The 22,188-nt window shown below is 42.3% G+C and overlaps 1 protein-coding gene across 2 annotated transcripts in view; it reads left to right on the top strand.

The window, feature by feature from the left end:
• INTS9 (integrator complex subunit 9) overlaps positions 1–22,188 on the top strand; it is a 79,224-nt gene that overhangs the window by 32,145 nt on the left and 24,891 nt on the right. For both annotated transcript variants that reach the window (XM_073335636.1, XM_073335635.2), the window contains 3 exons: positions 5,629–5,740; positions 12,294–12,474; positions 14,329–14,389. In XM_073335636.1, the coding sequence (XP_073191737.1) occupies positions 5,629–5,740; positions 12,294–12,474; positions 14,329–14,389 (354 nt within the window). The remainder of the gene's footprint in view (positions 1–5,628; positions 5,741–12,293; positions 12,475–14,328; positions 14,390–22,188) is intronic.

Genomic DNA, 22,188 nt, shown 5'->3' with positions numbered 1-22,188 from the left:
CAGCAGCTCCCATTGGCCTGGAGCAGCGATCCGTGGCCAGTGGGAGCCGCAATCGGCCGAACCTGCGGACGTGGCAGGTAAACAAACCGGCCCAGCCCGCCAGGGGCTTTCCCCGCACAAGCGGTGGAACAAGTTTGGGAACCACTGCTCTAAGTAGTAAAGTGAGACAACTAAGCTCTTTGTTACCAGTGATCAAATTTTAACCAATCTCCAGAAGTAAAAGTCTGCTGCTTTAATGTTAAGGGCCATGTTAACTCCAGAACTTTCCTGTTTAATGCAGGAGAGCATTGCTTAAAAAAAACAACAACCGTATAGTCTCTAAAGACAGTTCACAGGCTGCTTCTGTATCACTTCTGAAAGATCCTTGCTTTGAAGGAATGATGGCTAACTGGGTGCCAATATTTCCACCCTGCTCTGCTAAGGGTAAAGTCTTTATAGTGCTGTACGTGTAATTTCCAGTAAATTAATTCTTTCAGGATCCATAAATTTTTAGTGGAAAGAATGGCTGGGAGTTCACAGTACTAAGTTGTCACTTACAATAGTTAAAAGAGAGGTATTAGCAGGAGGCTTTAATAAAATAATTTTAAAAGGTGAGGTTCATGATCAGTAAGTAACCTTGTCCCAAGGAGAGTATCCTCTATACTCCCTGCTGTTGAGTATTGTGCATGCAAAAGCTTGACAAGTAATTTTCACCGTCCCTTTATAATGCAGCTGTATTTACAATAGATAACATATTGGGGTCTCTAAATCCCCATCCTTTTTCTCCAGACTGGCATGGGTGATGAATGGAAGACCTCCATGGGAAAATCTTGATGCTGTAGGAAATAGTTTGGGTAGTTTGCTAGGTGTTGCTCTTCCTTCTCAGTTAGTACTGAACAAACACCCAGTCGTGTGAGGGGGCACAGTGCTGCTCCAAGCACCATCTATTAAGCTATAACTTGCCATGCTTCATTTCTGTCTGAAGGTACGTTCTCCTTTTGTTGGAAACTTTGGGCAAAATCCCTCCATCTGTCCTTGAATTCTGCGAGTGTGTTTGGGGAGGAGGTGGCAGCATGCAGGTGCCTGTTTTGAAAATATAACAAGTGAGCAATGGAGGCTGGCTGCACTGACCCACTGGAGGCAGGAGTTGATATCTCGGTAATGAATGAGAGACGATAGGTAGGGTGTGGGCAGGCCATAGAGGGCCTTGAAAGTGAAGAGAACTAACTTATATTTGATGTGGTAGAGAAGGAAGGTACAAGTAGAAGGTTGCACTGGTAAAAAGTGATAGAGTAGGAAATAGATCTCTGCCGCAGCATTCTGAATTGATACGAATGGGGCAAGATTGTATCTTTCAAGGCCAGAAAAAAGGATGATGATGTACTGGAAGCATGAGATGAGAGTCTTAGTTGTGTGGATGGAGAGGAAAGGCTGTACCTTAAAGACATTATGCAAAAAAAAAAAAAATTGCAAAGGCTTAGACATAGCCTGCGTGTGAGGAACTAGAGGGATGTCTTTGTTGAAGAGGAACCCCAGGGTAAGGGCTTGAGTGAGAGATGGGATGATGGTGCTGTTTGCAGTGGTCGAGAAAGGAAGTGGCGGGAGAGTAGCTGAACTTGAACTGACAGCTGTACCCAGATGAGGAGATGTTGCAGAGATTTTAGTTTGGACAGAAGAGACTGGGTGAGCGAGGTAGATCTGTGACTCGCCTGCATAGAGGCGATCATTGGATTTGTTTGTGGATGAGATTACGCCAAGATAAAGTGGAAAGGGCATGTGAGCAGGATGCTCCCCTGGCTTTGGAATTAGTCTGCAGAATTCACTTGAGTCATTTCACTGGATAGGGAGTGAGACCAAAGCCAATTTCTGACTCCCTTGTCCTGCCCTTTTCATGTTTTATCTTAAACACACACTTCCCACATTAATGGTTAAGCTTATTCATCTAAGATTTAAAACAAATCAAGAAAGCAATGTTAAGAGCCATGTTGCATGGCCTATATATTTGTGGTGTTTATTTAGCAAGGAAGACATATTGTTTTCTTTTTCAGTCTGTCTTGCTGTAACTGTGTACCACAAATATACAGGATGTGTAACACGGCCAGATTAACATTGCTATAGGACTAGTAACCCTTTCAATTCCTAATTCCTTTCACTTGTGCTACCTTAACATTCCATCAGGAGTCTTTTTTCCTTTGTTTTTTATATTGCCCTTTAAAACTTACCTGACTTACAACATTATTGACATTGCAGCAGCCAACGATCTCCATTCCTGACCACTGTTCCATTGAGTTAATAGTGTTTGTGTTCCTGGATGTAGCTCCTTTCATGGATAAAATATAGCTGTTTTTCCTTCACCCTGATACACTGTGATCATCCTTAGTATAGAGCGGAGTATAGCACACTTGACTTCCTTACGGAACATAAGAGAAACTGCAACGAGCAAGTCAGGTTGAAATATAGTACAGTAATGCAAGTAAATCTGTTGTCTAACCAAGTTAACTGAACATTTTGTGGATATATTGTGGTTTTCGTGCAGGCTGCTGGGCAGTATTACTAGTGTCTTCTGTGCACATAATCAATCTTTCAAGAGTTATCCTTGATCCATTTTGCCTTGTGCATTTGCCTCTGCTTCCCTCAAGAGTGTGTCCTTCTCCAGTCACTGTAGCTTATTGACTAGTTCCTTTTGTATATAGTGCTAGTAGGCCAGGTAGAGTAGGAGGTCTTATATGAGGTACTTAAAGCACTTTCATGGGAAATGTAAGTCAGGTGGTCAGCAAGATTCCATTCATGACTGCTCCATATATAGCTGCAAAGTTTAAAAGGGTTTATTTGATGAGATCTACACCGGACACACACTATGGCTTTTGCTCTTCGCTCTTATGTTCTGACAGAGGGTTCCCATTGGAAACATTGCCTAGATGCCTATCGGCACCAGAAACATATGGAATTGCCTTCTGGCGCCAAAGTGGAGACCTTGAGGTGACCATGTGATTAGAAGTGTCACTAAAAGCCTTTTAAAGACCTATTGTTTACATTTACCAGAAGAATCAATACAAGCCCTCTCAGTGCAGTAGAAGCTGAAATGATGGGTATCTAATATAGCATAATCATTATGTACATTATCACTGGCAGACTCAATATTATTTTATCGCATTATTGGCACTTCTGTGTATGTGCATTTCATTTGTCACAGGCGCATATTCATGGACTCAGAGATGGTCTTCTATGAGCCTGGCCCTGTGAGGTGCTGAGCACCCTCAACTCCCATTGAAGACAACGGGCAAAATTCATCTGTGGGATCAAGGGCAGGTGTAAAGCTCTTTGAACTGCCTCCACGCTACACCGGGAGCATGGGAATTGTACCAGGGTCCTTTAGTTTCTCAGAAGGAGTCTGCATCAGCCTTGCATAGGCTGGTGCAAAAATCTGTGCTGGGGGTAGGCCAGGGGAGATGCCCATGGCCCTAAATCACCAGACAAGTGGTGCAAAGGGGCTGCAGCTGCTATGCCATGCTAAAAGCTTCAATGGTAGCAGTGAGGGGACTGCAATGCGGTCCCCCAGGCTGGGGCCAGAGTTAATTTCTCTAGCCCAACTATATCATAGCTGCATCATGCCCAATTGCTCAGCCTTGGAGGGAGAAGTGAATTTCTCCCAGTCAGAAGTTTACCATTTCAATTTGGATGAAGTTCTGTTTTGTGTATTGGGAATACATGTTTTCCATACTAGCACCCATTACATATAATCTCCAATCTTAGACTCAATATAATTAATGTGGGGGTGTTGGGGGAAGAAAGTTTATTGCCACCCTAATTTAATTTAATGCTGCTGAAATGTCAGATTATTAGCCCCAGAGAATAAAGTCCTCTAAGCACAGCACAATGCAAGCTGTCCTTACACTTCCCTGCCCAATGTGTCTCAACTTTGACCTAGAGGGACTGTCTCTACAGGTGAAAGTTTACACTCCGTTTTCATGGGCCATTTCGTCTTTGGCGCCTCTGGTGAGCCAGCAAAGGGGCCGATTGTGGTGGTGATTTTCTGTGGTGTAAGCCTCTGTCCATTAGGAGCTGGATAGAGCATGGATTATGTATGGACAAGATGTCACCTGCAACTGCAACCAGTAGGACCAGACACCTGCGTGCTTTATCCACATAGTCCAGTTTGATTTGTACTTTGTGATTGTACAGGTGCACACAATGAGTCAGGAGGGCACGCCACTTTGAAGACACCCATTATGTTGAAACCTTCTTTTATTTTAAGCCTGGTAGCCTCTAGCACAAGCTGCAAAGACGTATGAATTAAGAATGGAGATCCTATAACCCTATTTTGATTGACTGCTGGGAGGTGTTCAATGTTGAAAGGAATGGTGATGTAGAGGGTAGTTTTCTTCATTAGTTTGACTGTCGCGTTGCACTGCAGATGCCGTGGTTAAGTTTGTGATGGGGTTTCTGTACAACTCTATATCAGTTAGTTTTATTTTGCCAACTGTATGTAACTTTGGGGTTTAAATGTCTTTTTTTTTATTTAATTTTTTAAAATGTATTTATAATGCACCAGTCACAGCTTTCTAGGTGTATTAATAAAAAATACTAATGGATCACAAAGACCCATGATAATCTTCCCATCCTACATCCCCCTGCTCCCCCCCCCCCCAAAATAAAGTCCTGGACTAATAAATGAGTCTAAAAGTGTGTCTTGAAATTGGCTAGCTCTAGCTCTGCCACCGGGGCAGTGGAGCTGGCTCTAGATTTAAGGACCCTCTACTGAGAATACCCTGATTCCAGCTCCCCCATGTAAGAAATCTGCAGCTTCTATCTCCCAGGAGAGAAGGAGGTTCCCAAGACCGAAGCAATATGTGTTTTTATAGATCAAAGTTAACACCTTGAACTGTGCTTGAAACCTAGTTGGAAGCCAGTGCAGTCTGTGGAGCAATACGCTTCCTGCATTACATCTTCAGAAATGTTTAGTATTAACATTTCAGCCACGCTGTCAGCTCCTAAGGCCGCAAGATGATTAATCTGTTGAGGATGCTACTTTCAGAGGGGGCTAGTTCTAGCTCAATCACATGACTTCTCTTGGCAGATACCGACATGGCTATACAAGAGTGAGGGGGGATTTGATAGCAGCTTTCAACTACCTGAAGGGGAGTTCCAAAGAGGATGGAGCTCGGCTGTTCTCAGTGGTGGCAGATGACAGAACAAGGAGCAATGGTCTCAAGTTGCAGTGGGGGAGGTCTAGGTTGGCTATTAGGAAACACTATTTCACTAGGAGGGTGGTGAAGCACTGCAGTGGGTTACCTAGGGAGGTGGTGGAATCTCCATTCTTAGAGGTTTTTAAGGCCCAGCTTGACAAAGCCCTGGCTGGGATGATGATTTAGTTGGGGGTTGGTCCTGCTTTGAGCAGAGGCGTGGACTAGAACCAGATGACCTCCTGAGGTGTCTTCCAACCCTAATCTCTGATTCTAAGCTTCTGTTTAGCTTTTGTTGCATCTCTACAGATGCAGGAAGGCCAGAAGTTAAATTGTTAAATTGTTCCATAATCTCTGTGTTGATTATGCTGTGTTGAGTTACTTTGCCAGTCCTTCTCTTACTGTAAAACAGGGAACGTCTGTGCTGTGGCTGTTACTGAATTTACTTCACTTCATTCTTTTTCAGGCCATGGACCAGGCTTCTCTTAAAAACAGTGATGTTCTCATTCTGACGGGGCTTACCCAGATTCCCACTGCTAACCCCGATGGCATGGTGGGGGAGTTCTGCAGTAACCTGGGTAGGTCGCTTTGTAAGAAGCACTTTACTTATTTTATAATCTTATTCATTGCTTTTGGTGGGAAATAATTCGGCGATTCCTGGAACTGAGTAAGTTGCCTGACTATATCTTCTGGCATAAAACTAGCTGTTTAGATTTTACGATGTGCTCCTGATGTCATTAATAAAGAGCCTTAAGAGACACAGGTTGTACCTGAAATGGTTTGGAATGGAGCAGGTTTAATGAGATTTAATCATCTGCTGCTTTTGGTTTGCTAAATATGCAGCCTCGCTGCCAACCGACTACGTGTTGCCTAGGCTTTGAATAGACATCCCAGCTGAAATATTGCTTTTTCCTTCCTGTATCTCAGCCAGTGTAAAATCCTTGCACACCATTTTTATGACTTTGTTTCTTTTCTTACACCTGGTTTGAAAATATATCAGAAGCAAACTGTACAATCTTCTTTATTTTTTATTTTATATATATTTATAGACCACAGAAATATTAAATCTAATCACAAGCTTTCACAGCTGCAAAAGCTGCTAATTGCAAGCTGTAACATCAGAGTGTGAATTGCAGCATTTCCCAACCTGTTTGGAATATATCTGACTTTTTTCCCCCTTCTCTTCTCCCCCCTACCTAGTCCCTTTCTGTGGTTACTCCCCTGTCCTCATGGTTTCTCCTCACAGATGTTCTGCTGCTTCTGCCTGTTCTTCTAGCAAACAGCTTTATTGTAAACTATATATTTTGAAGGAGGTCAGGGTTGTAACAAAAATAACAACTTCACTCTTGTATAGTGAGAAACTCAAAGGGCTAGAAACCTAAATAAACTAACCTCACACCACCATAGTTAGGTAAACCAGTATCATTAGCCCCATTTTACAGTTGGGGAAACCTGAGGCACAGATGTTAGGTGACTTGCCTAAGGTCACAAAAGAAGCCTGTGGCAGAGTTGGAAACAGAACCCAGGAATCTTGGCTCCTGCTTGCCAACTCCTTCTGACAGAAGCAGTAAATTGTAAATTCTCACCCATGCGTAAATTCAAGGACAAAATCACTAGATGGATGTTCCCTCCCACTTTAAAGACTCTCTATCTCAAAATCCTGATGTGGGGATATAATTCTAGTTAGAGGGCAAGTTGTTGACCAAGGGATTTGCTGAATTCTCCACCACTTGAAGTTTTTACGTCAAGATCAGATGTCTTTCTAAAAGATATATATGCTTCCGTTCAACCACAGGACATTAGCCTTGCTATGGGAATTAGTGGATGAAATTCTATGGCTTGTATTACACAGGGGGTCATATTATGTGATCATAATGGTCACTGAGCATTAAAAGCTGTGAATTGCTTACATTTTGTTATGTGATAGGTGCTGTATATACATGTGCATACTGCATAAATGTAAAGTTTGTTGTATTTCCAATATTATTATTTTTATAAGTCATGAGAGGAAGAAAGCAACAAATTTCAGTGTTTCTACTCCCTAAATTATCATGTCTGAAGGAAATGTAGAAATGTCAAACCATCTATCTTAAAGTTTTATATATAGAAATGTCAGAGATCCAAAAAATGAAATTTTTTCGGAACCACCTGAACAGTTCTGAGGTTGACTGGGGAAGGTCTCCCAGCCAGCGTCAGTCTTGAACTTGGTGAAATGAGACATTTGAAAAGCATTAAAAACAAACAAGGAAAACGTTTGTTCAAAGTCTGCCCCCTGAGAACGTGGGGATTCCATCTTGGGCTTAGCAAAAAATATGAGAGGGCCTGGGAAAACAGAAGATGACTTTAAAACATTTTAATGCCAGGGCTGTTTGTTAGCACACAAATAGTATGAAATCCCTTCCCACCCAGCCTGACATCAGAAAGAGTCATACACTGGTCCAGCTTCCCAGTAGACCTGTAGAAAGGCCCCAAAAGCAACCGGCTGCTAAGAAAACCAGTTGAATTGGCAGGGCTGTTGACCACAATGATAATTTTTATAAAGCTCCTGTTTGCGAGCTGCTCAGGGAACTGCACAAACAGATCATAATATAGTAGTTAAATTTTAAAGCAGACACACATTTTATTCCATTTCCAATACCCTAAAATAATGGCATGTTTGTGACTATTAAAGTGTAGCTAAGATCAGAAGTGTAACTGCAAAAGCTTCACCTTGAGCTCAGTTTTCATTTTTGTCACAACACTCTGTGGCTTAAACTCCCAACTCCCATTATTAGGGTCCCATGCATGATTCCCCACCCTGAGCTTGTCTTCCAGGTCATATTAGCTTACTGACAAACCACTTTTTACAGTGCTCAGCGCTGCTGCACCAATACACTGCAGCTATGCAAAATGGACTTGTATTTTCATTGCCTTGGGCATCATCAGCAAAATTTCCAGACTCTTTCTGTGGATGTGTTTTTATTCAGATGCCAGCTTGACCTTGCACCGGCAGCTGTTGGAAAGTCAAGTATCTTGTTTTGAGTTGTAAATTGAACCAACTTATTATGGAGTTACTGAATGAGATTAAATTTGAAATGCCACGATTATAATACTATATTAAATTGTGAGTACATCGTCAAGATAAATTGGGCTCAAATCTCTGCTTTCAGATACACACATTCACTTATTGGCATCTGTAGAAGTCACCCTGGTGTATCTGAGAGCAGACTTGTGTGTTACAGAGAGACATGGATTAGGGTCCAGTTCTGTAGGCCTTTAACTGACACTATGCAAATAAATGATATGTGTTGAACCAACATCTGGATAGAAAGACCCAACAATGTTTATGCAAACCACTGCAGGGTGTACAGCTCACATGTTTAATTGTCTGTCATGCCCTCTACATCTCAGAATGTAATATTCAAAGAGGTGCAACTCAAAGACAGTGGTCTGGCACAGGTTTTTGACCGAAGGTTTTCGTAGGAAAATGCTAGTTTGTCACAACTGAAATTTTTCATGAGAGCATATCTGGGTTGATGACACTTTCAAGAAGGTTTCTCAGGTGCAGGGTGGAATTCTAGAGAGAGCCTCACCCTAGAATAGCCAGTAGCTAAGGTGGGCGTCCCAGGGTCAAGTCCCTGCTCTGCCAGTTTTGGAATAGGAACTTGAACCTGGGTCTCCCACATCCCAGGAGAGGGCTCTAATTCCTGGGCTTTTAACTATTCTGGGGTGGGGATATATTGCTGTTTTTGCAAAAAATTGCCCAAAATTCTTGGTTTCCTCCCAGTGCGAAATGGGAAACCTTTTTAAATCTCAGATTTGTTGTAGGATGAGAAAAATGTTTCCTGTCCAGCTGTAGTGTGTACAGAACAATGCATTTGTGAAGCCTTTCAGCTGGTCTGAGTGCCCCTGTTTTACAGGTGCTAGGGGTTCACTCTTAATATTTCATTTATGGTAGCACGTTAGAACCCCAGTCATGGATTAGGGTCGAGTTGTTCTAGGCACTGTATAGGCAAGTAACTGACACTGTGCAAACAAGTGATACCTATTGAACCAACATCTGGATAGACAGAACCAACAATGTTTATGCAAACCACTGCAAATCTACAGCTCACTTGTTTCGTTATCTGTCATGCCCTCTACATCTCATGAACAATGTAATACTCAGAGAGACAACTGAATGAAAGCAGTCAGGCACAGTTAAACCAAAATGGAGAGAAACGTCTACAAAAGGAAAAGGAGAAATCCAAGTGAGGCAGCGAATTTCCCATCAGCCCCACTTTCAGCTGTCACCTCTAACACGTCACGTCAGCCAGACATGCAGCTTATAGCCATAAGATGTTTTTTAGGAATAAACTTAAGACTTAAAACACTGAGCTGTGAATAAGATAGAGCTCTGCACGTGAACTGTACTTAAGGGATCGTTAAAATTGTGCTATAGCTTACCCTGTATGAGGAAGAAATGAAAGCAGACTAGATTTATTAGATGTTATAACTGGAAGAGATTCTTGCCATAGCCTGTAAACTCTGAGACTGTGAAGGAGCTTACTACCCCTTTAAGGGACAGACCGGAGCCTGTGGCCGACATAGCCTGGGGTGTAATCCAGGAGGCCATGCCCGCCCTAGCGCTGGGCTGTTTGAACAGGAAGGTGAGCAAGAGAGGGGAGTAGAAGCCACGCAGGCTGCAGTGGGATGTGGTTTGTGTCTCAGGCCTGGCTGCACCACACAGCTTGACATAAGCTGCCTTGCATCGGCCTAGCTGTTTGGAAGGGTCTTCACTTAAATTTGGCTCCAACTGACATAAGTGTCTCTCTGCATCGATTTAGTAACCCCACCTCGGCCAGCCGTGTCGCCTCACAGTCGATGTAATTAGGTCAACACAATGTCAGCGTAGACACCACGTTGCTTATGTTGGGTGTTACTGGCCTCCAGGAGCTATCTCACAATGCTCCACACTGACCCTTCAAGCGCTCCTCCTGACAACGTGCACCGCTGACACAAGGAGCCAAGCATGCATGTACGCAAGCGACTTAATAACTGCGGTGGCTGTATGCCGACATAAATTAGGCCAACATAATTCTGGGATGTGGACATGGCCTCCGGCTCCAGGAGACCAGCCCAACCAGACAAGAGACTTTGTTTTGTGGTATTGGGAGCTCTGCACCAGGGTCCTGATGTGAGGACTTTCTAAACTGATTATTGACCTAGAACCTTATTAAAATGGGACATGCTATTTTGTCAATGGTGGTGGGGGATTCTCCTTACCCTGGGCTGTTAAAGCAAACCTGTTGCCACCTCAGTCAGGGGACGCAAAGGTGGGACACACTGACAGTGCCACGCCAGCCCACAAGGGCATTATCCACACTTTTTTACAGAGCCCGTTAAGCTTCTTCGAAAACTTTAATATGCTTCTGCCAAATCCTGGCATAATCCTGTCCCTGGTTTAAATCCATGCTCAAGCTGAAGGTGCCATTTTCCTCCATGTTTAAATTGGGAAGAATGGGAGGCAGTGTCATCCAATCCTGACGTCGAGGGCTAGGTGTGAGAAGTTCTGGGCTCTGTTCTTGGCTCCAGCACGTCTTGCCTATAGTCACCCAGCTCCTTAGGTTGAGATTGTTTTTAAAACCAGCTAAAGGATTTAATCTTAAACTTCCCCCAGCTGTCTTTGAAAACCTTAACCTCCCTGTACCTCCACCGGTGCCCATTTTCCAGATGAGGAATGTATACTTGTCTGCCTCACAGGAGTGTTGTGAGACTTAAATGTTAGAAAGTGCTTTGGCCTCCTGCAGGGTGATGCTGTAGAAATGCAAAGGACGATTATTTTTATTCATGGTTATCAAAATGAAGTATTAGACTTTGCATGTGACCTAGCAGAGGACAGTAACCCAGTCCTCTTCCTGACCTTCACTGATGTGTAATACAGCTCTGATAAATACTGGGAAAGGCCTCTCTGACCCATTGTCGAAAACAGTATGTAGTAAATGCAACTCCTACTTGAAGTTGGGCACCTAGGCACGTAGGTGGCATTTTCAAAAGTGCCCATGTGCTTCTTTAGGCAACTAAATACCTTTAAAAATCTGGCAGGTTGGGCAGCAATATCCCTAAAGTGCTAGATCTTTGCCCATCTGACTTTGTCAACAAATTGAAGTCACAGAAGTAATTATAGCAAGATTTAATATATGCAGTTCCAGCTCTTTCACGGGTTTTTGTTTAATGCTTTGATGCATATTACTGCTTCTGCATTTCAATTAACGTCAGCGTAGATGGGTTTTGCCCTGTGGCCTCAGAAGAAATCCCAGTTCGGCAACGAGATTAACATTAACGAGATTAACAATCTCATTGAGATTAACAAGGGAGAAATGCTTTGTCATAAGGTGCTACAGCAGTTCTGTAGCTGCGTGAAGCCAGAGGAATAACGTGTTTCTCCTGGGCTTCCTTACTGTGCCGTACTCAGATCTGTCTAGATTGCACAGGAAAATTATTTTTATTTTCCACTTGTTCTCTGCCTGCCCATGACTTATACAGCTGACACCTTTTGCAGCTGCTCCTGTTGTGTTGAAGGAATTTAGAAGCATTTGCAACTTTAGAAAAGAAAATCCCTTCATGTTTGGGGAGGCTGGGTCAGGTTTGAAAGAACTAGACTTTCTAACCACAAATTAAAATCCTCAGCCATTTGTCTGAAATAGCAGAATTGAATACAAAACAATTTACAGGGTATGGGATCTTTCAGATGAGACCAAAGAACAGCTCTTCAGCATGGACACAAGTAGATTTATTGAGCGTTTTTTATGTCAGGGGTGTCTTTTGTCAGTTTCCTCAGTCAAAATTTCTCCTCTTGTGTACTGGTGCAGCACTGCCCTCTACTGGATGGAGTGTCAGACAAGCGCAAGTGTGTATCATAGGTCCCAGGGCTAACAGAAGCTCCTTTTGCTCAAAGCTGTGCTTTTGCAGGAGGAGGATCTGATTTTGTCCCACTTAAGGCTGTGAAGTCTTGAGGGGTCAGAAATCTGTCTGCACACATCACTCACTCTGTTAAGCAACATGTTGTGCACCAGTTATCTAGATAGCTGCTTTTCTGTGCCCTGCAGAGCTTTTTGGGCTGAAAAGCACTTTTTGAAACCTGTTAATTCTCCCTTCTCTTTCTCCCTCAAGCTATGACTGTCCGGAATGGAGGAAACGTCCTGGTTCCATGTTATCCTTCTGGAGTGATATATGACCTGCTGGAGTGTCTGTATCAGTACATCGACTCTGCAGGACTCTCCAATGTCCCCTTTTACTTCATCTCACCTGTTGCCAACAGCTCCCTGGAGTTCTCCCAGATCTTTGCCGAGTGGTAAGTATTAGTGGGCTACTCTGTCAGGCTGGATTCCACCGTACACATTACAGTAAACGTGTGCATAGTGAGTGCTGATAGCTGCAGATTCTGTCATTCTGGATATACACGAGATCGGAATTATGTACACGCTTTTTCAGTTACAGGAATTGGTGAGCAAAGGTGCCCTATAATTAGGGTGGCATTCATTCCAGTAGTCTGTATGTTAAATCTGTTTAAAAAACATCGATATGTTTGACATTGGCACTCAGAGCCAATGAGTAAATGATGCACTTCCTCAGAGTGACTTTCAGATGCCTTTTTCTTGCCCATTGTGCGTTTCACTCAATGCTCCAAGGAGCATACAGCAATCCAACTACACAAACTGGTGAGGTTTCTTTATATTCCTAATTCAGATGAGTCATAGAACTGAGGGGCCTGACCACTTGTGATTATTATGTATTTGTTAAGCAATAATAAGATCCTGTACGACACAAATAAGCTAATCCATGCCTCAGAGATCTTCCAATCTGGAAGACAGAAAAACAAGGTGCACTGGGAGAAATTGAGCTGAGTGAATTCTTCTGGAAGTATTTGGATAAGGAAAGGATAAAATCTGATGGATTAAGAGGCCATGCTACTTTAAGCAAGAGTAGGGGAATCTAGCTTTTGGGCCCTAACCAAATTTCAGCGTAGGTATTCTAAATGTATGCCCATTGAATAGTGCTGCAGTTAAACAGCTGCTGTATTTTATTTGACTAGTGGCTGTACTTTAATAGTGAATTAAGTGATTCCTATATACATAGTTTGAATCAAGTGATTCCTATATACATAGGTGCTATAAAATTGCAAGACTGGTTAGTAAAAAAACTTTTTCTAACGCGTACAGTGGTATGGCAGCACAAAGCGTAGCATGCAAGTGGAAATCTTCTTTTGTCAATTACATATAGTTTGCAGAAGTCAGACACTTAATAGTTTACTGAAATTCTAGAATATTTATTATTCAAGACAAGATTAAAACATACTTTAATCCTACTTATACGGTAATTTATCTTCAAAAGTCAGTAGAAACACTACTAATCCTCAGACATCCTTAATAGGTAAAATATACCTTGTTCACAGAAAACCGAGGCAGAGGTTGTGACGTCTCTAAAACCACAGATAGAGTTGGGGTTAGAACTGAGGAATTCCTGTCTGACAATCCCATGATAGTCTGCTAGACCAAGGGCTTTGTCCACCATCATCACCTAGACCGCTGCCATATCTGCTCTTTTATTCCACCTCCCAAGACAGAATGAATCAAATGATCTTGCTGAAGTCAGGCAATAGCTTTTAATATCTACTTTGGGAAAGGAACCCTTGACGCAAAATAGCCAATGACAGTGAACATCCTAGAGGGCTGAGAGAGGCAGTTTGCTAGCCTTATACCCACAATAATGAAATGTATACAGGGGGACTAGTTTACGGCAAATGGAAGGGGTGAAATCTTTGAGAAGACAGTTGAAACCTTTGGGTTTTTTGTGAGGGTTATTGGGGTTTGCAGGATATTGAATGAGAATCGGTGAGGTCCTACTGTATGTAAGATGTCAGTGAATGCTGAATAACATATCCATTTTCACAGGCAAGAGGACTCTAGTTATTATAAAATGGTTCTAAAGCAATTTCAGCCTTGTACTGATGTACACCTTCTTTAGATCATAATACCCACCCCCCAGGCATCTTCCAGTGCCCCCTGTTAAAGTGCGAGGCTTTGTGCTGCTTCTGGTCACGGAAGTGGGATGACTGTCCAGAAAATCTTAACAGTAGATGGCAGCAGATACTGCAGTATGTTTTCCTGCACGTCTCTAATCCACGTTTTTTCCCCTCCTTTTAAAGGCTGTGTCATAATAAACAGACGAAGGTTTATCTCCCGGAACCCCCCTTTCCTCATGCCGAGGTAAGCAACTGCGGAGGCACCATGTGTGATCAGTGCCAAGATTAGGTGGCTTCCTAAAAGCCAGAGCTCCATGAGCCCATTCTCTTTCTGTGACTAATTCTTTTGGATCTGTGAAATAGTCCTTTTTACCGTGGGTCACGCAATTTGGCTTTCGTTCCATTATTTATAAAAATAGGTTTTGGGGAGGAAGATGTCAGAATGTACCATTATGCACTCATCCATTTTATCTGCCTTCGTGGAAAGGGGTCTGATATCAACACGTTTGTTTGCCCTTATGGAACTCTGAGTAGAAATATGCTCTTTGTTCAAACCAAGCCACTAATCTCAAAGTGCATGGAGATGAAACCTTGCTGTTGGAGATGAAGCTACCTTCCTAATTGATGGGCACTCATGTTGTCTAGTGTTAAGAAACTATTAATCCTCTGTTTCAAGATGCCTTATCAGTATACAAGGAGCTTAAATCATAAGTGCTCAGTATTGTCTGGTATTTGCAAAGAAGTGTCCTGGGTGAGCTTGGTGCTGAAGCAAGTAAGGTTGCTTGACTGCTGGCCCTTTAGGATCCTTGCAGAATCAAGATGTGCATCTCGGGAGCAAAACTTAAATAGATGTGGCACTTAAATAGATGTGAACTTCTGCCTTCAAAGAGACTTCTATAGAGAATCCATGTATTGATGGGAACCAATACAACTCCAATTAGAGTGAACGGGAGGCACAGGGGTGAGGATTGATGAGTGCAGGTAGAGGTGGCTTTCTGAGAGAAAAAGGCTAAATTTTCAGAAGAGCCTCTATCTATCTTATATCAGAAATTGAGCCATTTTGCGCATGCACATTTTGTAGGCTGGCTTTTGTGTATAAAGTCCATCACTTGTGCTCAAAAACATGTGTAAATGCTTGAATGTGCATAGCTGCAGTCACACAGGTGGAGGCCTCAGATTAAACGCCTTGACCAACACCACAGTCTTTTGCTCTAATGAGGGGTTTGACCAGTGACCCATCCTTGGTAATGGATTGGAAAGCTCCACTGTCCACCACCTGTATATCTTGCTTTAAGGCCTTGTAGGTTCCTGTGATATGGATATTGATCTTAAAGGTATTTATAAACTCTTTCACTGTCCGATATTAGGTAGGTTTGGAGTTATTTTAAAAAGGGGCCTTGGTTTTACTTGGTTACTTGGCAAATGCACAAAAACATTTATTCAAATTAAAAGTTTATTGATTAAACACAAGAAGGAACAAGAAATTAAAGTAGACCTTTATATTGAAGCTGTGATTGAGTGATTATGCAAAATAAATGTAGGCTTTAATCATGATTGTGACTTTCTCCTTTTGGAGGCAAAATATCAGCCTTATTTTCAGAACAACCTTTCTTTGATGAAGAAAGGATTAATTTTACTCAGTCCTGATGTGTAGCAGGCATTTACTTATCCTGTTCTTAACAGACACAAGGTGGAGAAGAGACAGTAGAAAAGATGGATGAAATATGGCTTTTGTTGATGGATTTTGAAACGCTGGACTGCTGGTTAGCTATGAGTGAATGCTTTTGGCTGGCAAGTCGGCCACGACACCTGCTGTTTGGATCCTGGCTTATGATCTGGTTTGGGAGTCGTTGGATTGGATCTTTTCTTCTTAAATAGGGCAGGCTCGGATGAATACAGTTTAGTTGATTTCAGGATTTGATGAAAAGCCAAGAGAGTGAGAGAGAGGCTAAAAGGAATCAAAGGGGGGCAGAAAATAACACAACAAGGGCAGGGAAAATGAAGCAGGACCTTATATGCCTCTGCAGTGCTGGCATTTGCAAATCCCCACTGATGGGCTAAGGATTGGATGTCATGATAACGTGATGTCTTTCAGCACTCACAGGTGACAACAAAATTCCTTGAACAAGCTTAAGGCCAGCCAGCCAGCCTTTCTCTCAGGAAGAAAGTCCTTTAGATGAGTCGAAATGAGTGGCAGTTCAGGGGGATGGGCTGAGATGCAAGGTGGGTTGGGAGATGAGTGGGAGAACTGATCTGAACAAGTCTTTTCCAAAGTCTCTCTTTAAGAAACCCAAAAGGGGGAAAAGTGGGCATCCTAGTTCATTGCCCTCATTATTTTGTCCAGCAATTAGGCCTCATAGCTGTCACACCAATTTTGGTCTATTAACTTGTGATTCCACATCTTCTGGTTTGTTTGTTTGTTTTTACCAAGCTTAATTTCAGCAGTCCTTGGATTTTATCAGCGTGGCCGTCTTGATTTAAACTAATCTGGCTTCTTTGTCTGGTTCTCTTGCACTTGTTACAACATTGTGTTGTAAACAACTTGACCTGTTTTTCTTCGTTATTGTATCATCTTATGAACTTTTATATACTTTTTATATGAGTTTGCAATAGGGCTACACTTTGTAGGCTTAATAGTCACAACGTTTCCATTGAATAGGAGTAGGATCTGGTCCCTAGCGTTCACTCTTTCCAGGTGCTGGACTATATTTCAAGCAGGGTATGCAGGGAATCAAGAATAATGGAAACTTCCATAGCTAACACCCACACACTGTTCTTAAAAACTTACCCTAGTAAATTAAGTTCCAAAGCCTACTCTCAGAGTGCAAGACACTCCAGCCATACTTCCTAATTTACCCTGCATGTCTCTGCTTTCCAAAGTGTCCTTGTTGGTCCATAGAATGTCTCTGAAGTGCCTTCTGTTTCTCCGTATGCTACCGCCTACCAAAGGTTTTAAGGCTTCACAACTTTTTTCCACAACACACAATAAACTGCTTGGTGAAAAAACATCCACCATCAAAGGGTGGATTAATTAAGTCTGTCATGATGGGTGGGTGTATGTTTATGCTGTGTTAACTGCATCCTCTGATTTTAGTGGAGTGTCTTTAATTTCTTGGGTAGCCTGTTGATAATCAGATACCCCCAAACTACTTTACTGCTGTTAACAAATTTGTCAGCTCCGTGTGTAGATTAAGTTAATTACTCTGATCTCTGAAAATTGTGAGTTACAGTTAGAATATTTCCAGTGTTAAGATGAGAGATTGATCTATCCCAGTAAGAAAGTTCCTGTGGTCTAAGACCTCTCAAAACCCATATGAACCATGGATCTGAGCTAAAAATTCTTTGCCTGCAGCCTAGACTGTCAGTTTCACTGGCTTTTAATATAAAATACCTTTTTCCCCTCACCCACAAAAGAAGCAGTAAAATCACCCTGGGGACAGTGGTGAGGATATGTTACAGCTAAAACAGTGTCTTTATTCCAGGAATTACTATAAACAGCAACAATTTAATTCCAAACTGTTATATGAACACCACAGCGTATAAGGATGCTGTAGCACTATCTTGTAAAAACTCGGGTAATTCACTTCGACACAGTCTGATTATGGAGGTGGGAATAATTTATACCCCTGATACAATCCAGTGAAGTCAATAGAAAGATTTACTACAGTGGGCTTTGGATCAGGCTTCTGATGGTAAACGGTATGCATTGCGGGAATGACCTGACTGGGACTGTTACGGGTATAGACAGGCCATTGTTTTGTTCTGTGTTTGTACGGTGCCTACCACTCTGGGATCCTGGTCCCTGACTAGGGCTTCTAGGCACTATGGTAATACAAGTAATGAATAAGGACAAATAATATAGTGAGTACTGCTGATCCCACGGTAATGTCCTCGAACACAAATGAGGGGTTTGTAGCTGCAACTGGTGCGTGCCCTGGGGATTTGAACTGTCTTCTGCTGGCCCCTGGTGTTGGAATCAAGGATCTAATGGGTCTCTTCATTGCTAATTCCTGTCGTTTACTAACCACTTTGCAAATACAGGTTTTACAGTGGTGACAAGTGCTCAGGCACATTGAAAAAAGTGCATGATGAGTCTGCCATTTCATCTAGGGCAGAGGTTTTCAAACTGTGAGGTGTGCCCCCGTTCATGGGAGTGAGCAGCAATGCCAGGCAGCTTGGGCCAGCCACACACCACCTCCACCCCCGACTCGCCTCATTTTATCTGGGTTGGGAGGTGGGGTAACCAAAAATTGTAACTCAAAAGGGGGGGGAGCTCAGCTGAGCTCAAAAAGTTTGAAAACTGCTGATCTAGGGCTTCTGGTAAGGTCATAAATTACTGGAGTGAGATGCACTTCAGGAGAACACACAGATCAGATTTATAGCCCCCAAGTTTGCTTTCTTTTATTTTATAAAATACATGGATCCAACTTTATTAAAAAAAAACAGTAAACACCTACAACTCACCCCCCCAAAGCACTTCCACATCCGTGTGCAGGCTCCAGGGCTCTCCACTGTGCATTTGTTTACTCTTTGCCTCCCTGAAAGCTATCCAAATGCTATTATCCGCTACTACCCTGATTGGTTCCCTGATCTGCAACCCAATCCTTCTGATTGTGCTCCTATGTCCACTGCTGGTTTAATATTACCATGCTGTGTAAAAGGGGTGGAGGTGCATCTGGTTTGATTTTGGTGGTTTTCGCTAGACTGAAAAAATATTAAAAAAAGGAAAAAACTCTGGTAATTGAGGCAGTGTGTGAATATCTGTGCAAGGCATTTATATGGCCTCTGTGAGGTAGGGAAGTACTAATGTTCCCACTGTACAGAGGGGGATCAGCGGCACAGAGGCTAACTGACTTGCCCAAGGTCATACAGGCAGTACCTGTGATGGAGCAAGGACTTGAACCCAGTTCTCTCAAGTTCTAGGTTAGAGTCCTAACCGCTAAACCATCCTTCCTCTGTGTGTGTGTATGTGGATACACAATTTCTTTTTAAATCCATGAATCAATCATTTCACAAGAAGGGGACTGTTCAAAGGGAACTTCAAGGGCATTGTTAATGAGTATCAGAAACAGGAATTAAATTATCACTTGTATGGAAACAGCATTTAGATAGGATGCTGATAGAATAATTGTGTGGTGCTTTTTTCAATGGTAGGTTTATCGCATTTGAACAGAGATCAGTTGATGAGCTCAGAGCATCTTTGGGAGAATAGAGTAAGAGAAATTACTCAAATACACGTTAGTTATTTAGATGAGCAGCAGCAATGTGCTTGGTGCTGTTTGCCAGTGGGAGAGGGCAGTCCTGGAAACTGATGCCCTCTATCCACAAACAAATACAGTATAGGCAGCAGAGTCCAGTCTGCTCCTGAAACCGGAAGTTCTCATTACCCAGATAAATGTCTAGTTCTTTTTTTGGTTTTTGTCATCCTAAGCTTCTGTCTTTGGGGCAATACCTTGGGTGCAATGAGTTACCCAGGTGGTTTATGCATAGTGTGAAAAGTGTTTATTTCCTTTTATCAGTTGCCAATGTGTTGCCTTTAACATTTCATTGCTTGACTGTCCCATTACTCTTATTATATGAGAAGGTAAATAGAAGTACCTGACTTACCTTCTCTACCATTCATACACCTTGGCCCTATCCCCTCTTCTGTCTCCTCTGTAAACTAAGCCTTTCCAATCTGCTCACTCTCTCCAAGCCTCTAACTCTCATCACTGGTCTCTGAACCCCCTTATTTCTGCTGTATCCTTTGTGAGATGGGATGACATAAAATGGACATGGAATTCTACCCCTCAGAGCACCCTAAACACTTCCTCTCCCTCCTTGTTGTTTGTCTTTCATGTAATTGTAGATATTTAGCATGTCTCCTCCCCTTGATCATTACATAGAATTTGTTGTTCTCCTGGAAAGTGATCTGTTTCCTAATGTCACTGAATTGATTGTACAGAGAATCCCACTCTTCCACTATTGCAAGCAAGAAACATAGGCTAAGATTTTCAAAACGACCTAGTAATAAAATTAATGGAAACTGGATGTTCAAATGCCTTGAGCAGCTTTGAAAATCTGCTGTTTTCCTTTACTGGAGCAGCAGTTAAATGGGAAGGTTTTTAAGTGAGCTTCTCCATAATGGCTGGGTCTGCAAGGGCTTGTCTACACTACCCACCAGGTCGGCAGGCAGCAATCGATCCAGTGGGGCTCTATTTATCAGATCTAGCATAGACGCAATAAATTGACCGCTGAACACTCTCCCATCGATTCTGGTACTCCACCAGAACAAGGAATGCAAGCGGAGTTGACGGGAGAGCATCAACTGTCGATGTACCGCAGTGAAGACACCGCTGGAAGTAGATCTAAGTATGTTGACTTCAGCTATGCTATTCACATAGCTGAAGTTGCATATCTTAGATCTACCCCGCACGGTAGTGTAGACAAGCCCCAAGTCTCTGCTGCAAGGAAGTTAGTATCTGCCAGTAATTTGTCAGGAGGAAGAACAGAGGTATGGGAAGGGCAATATGATGGGAAAACATTCAAAAAGGGATGACCAATATCTGGACAGTTCTCGCCTCTGTTCATACAGCTGTACCAGTTTTGTTTTCACAAGCAGTTTTTGTGACTGGAAGGGCTAAGAGCTTGTACTGAGGCAACTTTAGAAGCCTCTACCAAGTTAAAAACAAAATGTAACAAACGTTTTGAGTTTAAGGGATTAGTAAAGAGAGATGGATGGAGTCTTTTACCTCCAGGACGCTGCTTTGACTCTAGTCCAGAAACACAATTTTCAACTGTGACTAAGGGCTTGACTACACATGAAAATTAATCTGGAATAAGGTAGGGTGTGAGTTTAGAGCGGTTTAACCATTCTTGCTTTAACTTCATGTATGGATGCTCTTATTCTGAAATAAGAGTGCCGTACTCCAAACTAGCTTAATTCACTGCCAAGGAGAAATGGCTAGAAAATAGGCTATTGTTTTTTGACTGCAAGTAGCTAGGGTGGAAGTAATTTGGATCGTTTGCTACGGAAAAACTAGCATTCTTCAGCTTGATCTTTGTTTCCTTCCTTCATATCCTGGCTCCAGCGCATCATACTCAAAACAATAAATACCAGGAATTAAGTGACACAGGAGGAACGGTCGATTCTACAGCAAAAGGCCTCTGTTAGAGGTGGCCTATAGAGGGGACAAGGAAGATGAAGTAACACATGCGTCACTCCCTCCCTGCTTGATAAAATAGAGGCATAGCTATCAGAATTTTTGGATGCAGAACGCACACAAAATAAATGGCTATAAATTTTGGCTTTGCTGAACAAAGGGTACACAATGGTTACATAGATTTATCCAGTTAATAGTTGCAGTTACTGACCCCGTAAATCATGTCTACTACTTTAAAGGGAAGCTTAGCCATTTGGGATTTTTTAAAAAAAAAAACCCACAACAAAAAAACCATCATAGTTTAGATTCAATACATTTTACTGTCTCTTATCTCTTAAGCTTTCAGTCAATAAAGAATCTTTCCACAGAAAGAGAGGTCCTAAATGTTTCATGCTGCTGAAAGCTAAAGCTTTTCAAGACGCAATTTTGGAGATACAGATTGGATAAGCACCACCAACGCTGCTGACCCTGGCTTGTTGCAGACAGTGCCGTTTTTAACATGGTTTGCTGATCATTGTTATACTTCTCTATATTAAAGAGACAAGGTGGGTCAGGTAATGTCTTTTTATTAGACCAACTTTTGCTGGAGAAAGAGACAAGCCTTCAAGATTACAGGCGCTCTTCCGTGTAAGTGAAAAAGCTGGTCTCTTTCACCAGCTGAAGTTGGGCCAATGAAAGACATTGCCTCATCTACCTGGTCTCTCTGTCCTGGGACAAACATGGCTAGAAGTGCACTGCAGACTGTTCTCTTATCTTAGACATTTTCAAATGTTTTCATGTAGCCCATTTTCTCTTCAGATCTCAAAGACATTTACAAATATTCACCAATTAAATCCCCCTAATACCCTGGTGAGGCAGAGAAGTAAGTATTTGTTGTTAGGCCCATTTTACAGATTTAATT

This window comes from Lepidochelys kempii, chromosome 3 (genome assembly GCF_965140285.1).
Source record: "Lepidochelys kempii isolate rLepKem1 chromosome 3, rLepKem1.hap1, whole genome shotgun sequence".
Classification (NCBI taxonomy): domain Eukaryota; kingdom Metazoa; phylum Chordata; order Testudines; family Cheloniidae; genus Lepidochelys; species Lepidochelys kempii.
Note: the sequence above shows the minus strand (reverse complement) of the source record. Positions and strands in the feature narration are given on the sequence as shown.